Raw genomic sequence first — 7,377 nt, forward strand, 5'->3', positions numbered from 1 at the left:
TTTGCTGTGCAGAAGCTTTTTAGTTTGATATAATCCCATTTATTTATTTTTCCTTTGGTTGCCTGTACTTTTGGCATTGTATTCATGAACTCTGTACCCATTCCTACTTCCTGGAGTGTTTCCCCTATGTTTTCTTTAAGGAGTTTTATTGTTTTGGGATGTATATTTAATTCTTTAATCCATTTTGAGTTGATTTTGGTATATGGTGAGAGGTACAGGTCTAGTATCACTCTCCTACATATGGATATCCAGTTTTCCCACACCATTTGCTGAAGAGGCAGTCTCTTCCCCAGTGTGTGCATTTGGTGCCTTTGTCAAAGATCAGATGACTGTAAAAATCAGTAGCATTTCTATACTCCAATGAACTAGCAGAAAAAGAAATCAAGAAAGCTAGCCCATTTACAATAGTCACCAAAAAAGTAAAATACCTAGGAATAAAGTTAACCAAGGATGTGAAAAATCTCTACAATGAGAACTACAAACCACTGTTGAGAGAAATTAATGAGGACACAAGAAGATGGAAAGACATCCCATGTTCTTGGACTGGAAGAATTAACATTAGGAAAATGTCTATATTATCCAAAGTGATCTACAGATTCAATGCAATTGAATCAAAATTCCAATGACATTTTTCTCAGAATTGAAAAAAAAAAAATCCTAACATTCATATGGAATAACAAAAGACCACGAATAGCCAAAGCAATGTGAGCAAAACAATAAAGCTGGAGGCATAACACTACCTAACTTTAAACTATACTACAAAACTATAGTAACCAAAACATCATGCTACTGGCATAAAAATAGACACATGGACCATTCGAACAGAATAGAGAATCCAGAAATCAACCCATCACTTTTCCTTTAAAACTCTTTGGCTTCCTTTACCTCCCTGAATACACTCAGAGTTTGCTATGGCACACATATTCCCCTTACAAAGCTCTATTCTCGAATAAAATAATTTTCTTAATCAAATCAGGATAATTAGTATACTCATGTTTATGAAGCATAATCAATCTTTGTGACCCTTAACTAATTTCTTGCTAACCTCCCTCTCCTCCCACTTTCCCACCTCTAATAACCACAGTTCTGTTCTTTTTTCTATTATTTTTTTAAATTTTAAACTGTTTCTTTCTCTCTTCTTTATTTTCTTCTCTTTATTTATTTTAGTTCCCACTTATGAGTGAGGACATGTGGTATTTCTCTTTCTGTGCCTGGCTTATTTCACTGAACATGATTTTCTCTAAGTTCATCCATGTTGCCACAAATGGCAGAATTTCTTTTAGAGATCCCCTCTCTGTTTTTTATTTAGGTTAAAAGGTATGTTTTATGGGCAAGGACTCTGTAACTCATCACACCTAGTATTTACCTCTGCTGGGAAGTTCTGCACTAAGGATGATGTAAAGCATATATTCTAAGGGGAAAGAGCTACAGAAGTTTCAAAAGAGGAAAAGATAGAAGAATGAAAGGCAAAGGGAATTTGGAGCTATGAATGGATCTAAGAAAGAGATTACTTACTGGTGGCATTATAGGAGGGGTACTTAATATCCATCACACTCGTTTGACTATTAGGAGTTCATTCATTAATTCATTCATTCATTTGTTCAAATACAAATAAATACCAAGCATTGTGCAAGAAATCAGTAGTGAGATATATGCTGCCTTGAGTTGTTAGATGACTACTTATGTTTGCACAACAGGATTGTAAGTTTCTCAGGCTCACCTCACAGGATAGATGCCACAAAGATGGGGACCCACAGAGCTATTAATTAATGTGACCCAAGCCATTGTAAGAACAAGCAGTTTCCAGCCATTTTTTAGTGCTACCACAGAAAATAATGGAGTTTTCATCATGCCCACAACTACTCCTGCAAAAAGAGTAGTGTGAATGATGTGAAGTGCAAAAGGAGAGACAGGACAGAAGCCCAAATGCAACACGCTTAGCAGGCTAGCAGAATGGAGCACTGCACCTTGCATTTAGGAAAACAGCATATATCTTATGAAAACAAGGAGTACTACACAGGTTTTGCAAAGATGACTTTGGATACTTATCTCAGAAAGGAGATGCTTCATTTTGACTCCACACGTAATAAAGATGTAAGATATGTGTAAAACTAAGCATTCTTAAGGAAATAAATTCCCACCGCAGAAGTATATGTAGAAAAACTTTGGAGTAGTAATGATTATTACTTATACAGTGCTTAAGGTTCTATTATTGTCCCAATTTTATGTATAAGGAAACCGAGGCATAAGAAAGTCCATTGTATTGCCTGAGGTCACACAACAAGTAGAATTAATGTTTAAACTCAGGCTACTACACTGCCCCACTGCCCTCTCATGGATAATAAGGCTAATTGCTTAATCGAATCTTAGCATGTGTTATTTCATTTAATCTTTAGAACACTTTGTTAAAGATTTATTTTTTTAAGAAAAATAAAACTGAGGTCAGAGAGAGGTCATATTTTTGCCCAGGACAATATAAGCAAAAGAGAGCAAAACTTGAATTTGGACCAACACCTTTCCCTCTCTATTCTGGATATTCAGATCTTACACAGCTAGGCCTAGTTCAGGCCTTGCTTTCTTTAAGAAGTTGTGCAACCATAGAATCAAAACTCCCTAAGTTGGAGGGAATATAAGCATTCATCCACTGCCAGCAACTCATTTTGCAGACAAGAGAATGAGGCTAAAGAATTCTTGTCAAGTGCTCCACTTCCAGCTGGAGTGGGTCTAGGATTGAATCCATGCCTCCTTACTGAAAGTCCAGTCATATCTCTAATTTCATTATGCAAATATTGGGATAATTCCATCTTCTTCAGTGGGATATTATGAAGATTAAATTTAAAAACATATTTGAAAGCAGTTGTTACTGTCTCTGGCATAGGGCAGAAATACCAAAAAAAATTGTGCTGATTTTTTAGCAATGAGATATATGAGAATTTAAAAAATGAAGAATATTCAAGACCCATACAGTACCTAGTTTTTTTATTCTGTTTTTATCGCTAATTATCTGATCATCCTTTAGCAGGTATTTGGCCCAGAATTTACAAATCATTACAGTATGGAGTTTGAGCTTATTGAATAATTTTGAAACTCTGCTCAGCAGAAGAAGCAATGGTGGAACTTGAGAACCGAGTTGATAAGGTGTAATCAGAGCTGCAGGTCTCTATCTCTTCTTTCTATTTCAATTTCTTTTCCACTTTGTATGTGTGTACTTTATATATAAAACTTGAAAAGCTTTTTGTTTGTTTGTTGCTTGTTTTCATTTTTTCTTTTTTTTTAAATTTATGGCTCCAGACAATTTCTAAGGTGCGTTCCATGATACTGGAAGAGTACTAAGACAACATCTTCACCTCCCTACTCTTGCTCCATAAGAGGGCAAATTATCATCTGTAGCTTCCAGCCACCTGCCCTGATAGTTATTTCCTCCATTAAGCTATCTTTGGTCACGTGATAACCCAGGACCACTGGATTCCACCAACTGATAAGCTTTCTGCCCATAGCTTACTGCTCTACACCTGAAAACTTACACAAGCTATCCTTTATCCTTTATCTTTTTTAGTATCCCGTTTGCCAATCTTGTATTCCACCTTTTCAACATTTCTCCAGATATTCTATCTTGACTAAAGCCTCCTCATATAGCTTTAGTTTATCTTTTTTCTTGCAGTATTGTACTATCTCTGTAAGCTAAAATGCTTTCTCTGTGTTCCTCTTTTTCCCTTCTTTGTGAAATTTTTTTTCCCATTAGCTCGGGATGAAATCAGAGACCATAAATCCTTTCTCTCTCCATGTTTCAACTCTGATCAATCCCAGAGTAGGTGTTTGCAGCATGTTTGACTAATGCTCCTATTGATTCTTTCATTGTCATTTACTTGGATTCTGACAAGATGACTGTATAAACAACCAGCTAATTCTCAATTACCAAGAATCTGGGTTATGACAAGTAGAAATCATCAAGGCTCCCTCAAAACAGTCCTGATCCTTTCAGTGACTCTTCTCACAGCTTTCTTTACCTCCTTGTTGCAAAGGGTATAAACGATGGGATTGAGGAAAGGAGTAAAAAGGGCATAGATCAAGGCAATAATATTGTCTTTGCCTTCAGTTTGACTCCCAGGTGAACCCACATATACTGTGAAGGCAGAAGCATAGAATAGTGCTACCACAGTCATGTGAGAGGAACAGGTGGAGAAAGCCTTGGAACGGCTGGCAGCTGAGGGCAGCTTCAGCACAGCTTTCAGGATGCCTCCATAGAGTCCCAAAATTATCACAAAATTGCATCCAGTGGCTACACCAATCACTGCTCCATGGGCCCAAGCATGCCAGTCCATGTGCACACATGCCAACCTCATTAGTGGTGCCAGGTCACAAAAATAATGGGCCAACTCTTTCAAGCAGAAGGGCAGAGTGGCGGTGAGACTGGCTGGCACAAGTGCAGCTGAGAAGCCAGCCACCCAAGGGGCCCCAGCTAGCCACAGCTGTACCCGTCTGCTCATGAGTGCATGGTAGTGGAGGGGGCGGCAGATGGCAAGGTGGCGGTCCAGTGTCATGACACCCAACATGTAGCACTCAGTTATGCCCAAAGAATGGAAGACATACAACTGGAGAAAGCACACAGTTGATGAGATGGGTGAGCACCCGTGAAGCAAGGTGTGTAGCAGCGTGGGCACCGTGGTGCTGACGTACCAGAGCTCCAGAAAGGAGAGGACACTGATAAAGAAGTACATGGGCGTGTACAGTCTAGAATCTGCCTGAACCAGGATGATGATAAAAATGTTCCCTGCAAGAGTGAGGAGATAGATACACAGTGTCCCCAGGAAGGCAAGGGGTCGTAGGGTCCCACTGGGAGTGAGACCAGCAAGAATGAAACTCTGGCTCCAAGTATGGTTGAAATGATCCATAATTACTAGAAACAAAGAATAAAAATAGAAGATAAACTACTACAAGCTTCTTACTGCATTCAGAAAAATTTCCCAGTGTCAAGGACATCAAAAGTGAGAACCAGAAAGGAAATTGGGAAACTATCTAATCAATGTTCCTCACTTTGCAATAGAGGAACTGCAGTCTCAAAGGTAGCAATGATTGGCCCCATGTCCTGGAGTCTGATGGTGACAGGACTGGAACTAGGAACGAAGGCTCCTGATCCCAGTTTAATCCTTACTATGTTAAAACAGTGGGCTACAGAGACTGAGGCAACCAAATTTCTTCCCTACCCCACCATCGAATGACAGGAGAGATATAAAATTACCATCACTATCTCTCTTATAGTTTCCAATTCAGCTCTGAAGAAAAGTGAAAAGTCATTTCTTAAAAGTGACTGTTGAAGCCTCTTTTATGAAGCCTCCTTGGACCTTATAGACTATTCTGGTGAGGACTAGAAAAATTTAAAAAATGAAAAGTGAAAGAAATGCAGAAGCTCTGGAGACAATCCCTAAAAGGTCAGGTTCATGGTGCCCGATGATAATTCTGACAGACACACTGTATCTTTTAAAAGACGATACCAAAAGGAGATGCATGCCAAAAGGAGATGCATGCCAAAAGGAGATGCATGCCAGGAATTCTCAAAGAGGAAAACCATGAGGTCAGAACCCCTCAAGAGAAAAGTCCTGTAGGATACTAGAAGGAGCCTTCTCTGAAGTCAGAGATTTGACTGTGTGGCCTTGCTCTGCCACTAACTGACAATGCACGTCGGGTTAAGTAACGTCTCACTTAACCTCAGCTTCCTCTTCTCTAGATAAAAAAGATTCAAAAAAAAAAAAAAAAGATTTAAACAGTTGTTTTCTGACACTCTTACAACAGAGATAATTTGTTTCCCTAAAGTAATTTTTAAAAGTATTCTTGTTTTGGCAGACATCAATACCAATGTTCCTTGACTTTTCCTCCCACATCCTCATAGGCCTCACATGGGAAAGGTCACAGCTCTCTCCTAGTTCTCTTCTTGAGTTGCTCTTATCTCTTCTGCACCAACCCTGCCCGTTACCTGTCTGTCTTGATAACATTAGAACTGGTAGCATCCTCCTCAGCATCCTTTCTACCCCTAGACACTCCCCTACCTATATATCATGTTCCTGGAAACACTGGCCTCCCAGGGGCTCCTTGCTTATGTTCCCTGGAGTTGCCAAGTGACTGCTCTCAGTAAAGGTTCCTCTGGGGCAGGAAGTTGGGGGCAGGGAAGTGAAGCAGACCACCTGTATTTCTCACCTCTGTACACCCCACGTTTGGGTAATCCCAGGGAGATAATGCTCCTGTGGTCTAGGAGAAGTTTTGCAAGTTCCCTACAGCTTCTCATGATGGAAGACTATCCAACTTGTATATCTTTCTGCATATGTGGAAGATAGCACCTTGAGCATCTCAGAAGTGAGATTCATCTTCTTAAAAATTTCTTTACAGGGCCGAGCCCGTGGCGCACTCCGGAGAGTGCGGCGCTGGGAGCACGGCGACGCGCCCGCCGCGGGTTCGGATCCTATATAGGAATGGCCGGTGCACTCACTGGCTGAGTGCCGGTCACGAAAAAGACAAAAAAAAAAAAAAAATTTCCTTACAGGGCCGACCCGTGGCTCACTCGGGAGAGTGCGGCGCTGGGAGCGCAGCAGCGTTCCCGCCGCGGGTTCGGATCCTATATAGGGATGGCTGGTTTGCTCACTGGCTGAGCGCGGTCACAAAAAAGGACAAAAAAAAAAAATTCTTTACAGAGATATTTCTCAATCAGCTTCATCTCTATTTTATTCTAATAAGGTGAGCCAAGTGAGCAGTGAGGAGTAAATCATCAGTTTGCCTCCTACTGACCTCACCACGGTATGAGAAAGATCAGCAGCATCATTACCTCTGCTTTGACTATCTCCATATCCATGACAATAACCAACACTACTACCACCACCATGTTCACTATCATTTATTCGTTGATTTAATCATTGTAAAATAGCTACCATGTGTCAAGCACTGCTCTGAATCACCACCACCAGTATTTATATATTATTACTATATGCAACATCCAAATGATGCTTATTCAGTTTTTCATCATCACTATCAGCATCATCTTCATCAAAGTCTAAAATCAGCATATGAACTCTGACCTTGACTGGGCACTATACATAAGCACGTACTGTATGGATACAGAGGCCACATAAATCATAGATTGAAAGCATCCACTGGAGAGTAATAAATGTGCATCATTCATAATTAGAAGTGTAGTTAATATTTAGAAATCAGGGTCAACGAACAAGATAATAGCAAATTTAAATTGAGTATCAGAACATTAAACACGAAATGTTTGAACACATCACATAAACTTGGAGGAAACCATTAACTTGAAAAATACATGTCAATACAGTGACATGATGTAGTTGTATATCCTTGTTTGCTCAGGAAAGTTCTGCTTAATGCACA

At 39.8% G+C, this 7,377-nt stretch overlaps 1 protein-coding gene across 1 annotated transcript; it reads right to left on the reverse strand.

Moving 5' to 3' along the window:
- Nucleotides 1-3,947: 3,947 nt before the first annotated feature.
- LOC134384334 (olfactory receptor 6N1-like) lies at nt 3,948-4,892 on the reverse strand. Its single transcript, XM_063105873.1, has one exon. The coding sequence runs from the start codon at nt 4,890-4,892 to the stop codon at nt 3,948-3,950; it is 945 nt and encodes a 314-aa protein (XP_062961943.1).
- Between the last annotated feature and the right edge of the window lie 2,485 nt (nt 4,893-7,377).

Source organism: Cynocephalus volans, chromosome 8, assembly GCF_027409185.1.
Source record: "Cynocephalus volans isolate mCynVol1 chromosome 8, mCynVol1.pri, whole genome shotgun sequence".
NCBI lineage: Eukaryota > Metazoa > Chordata > Mammalia > Dermoptera > Cynocephalidae > Cynocephalus > Cynocephalus volans.

Coding starts and splice junctions, on each gene's coding strand:
- LOC134384334 (XM_063105873.1), bottom strand. CDS start 4,892: ATGGATCATTTCAACCATACTTGGAGCCAGAGTTTCATTCTTGCTGGT.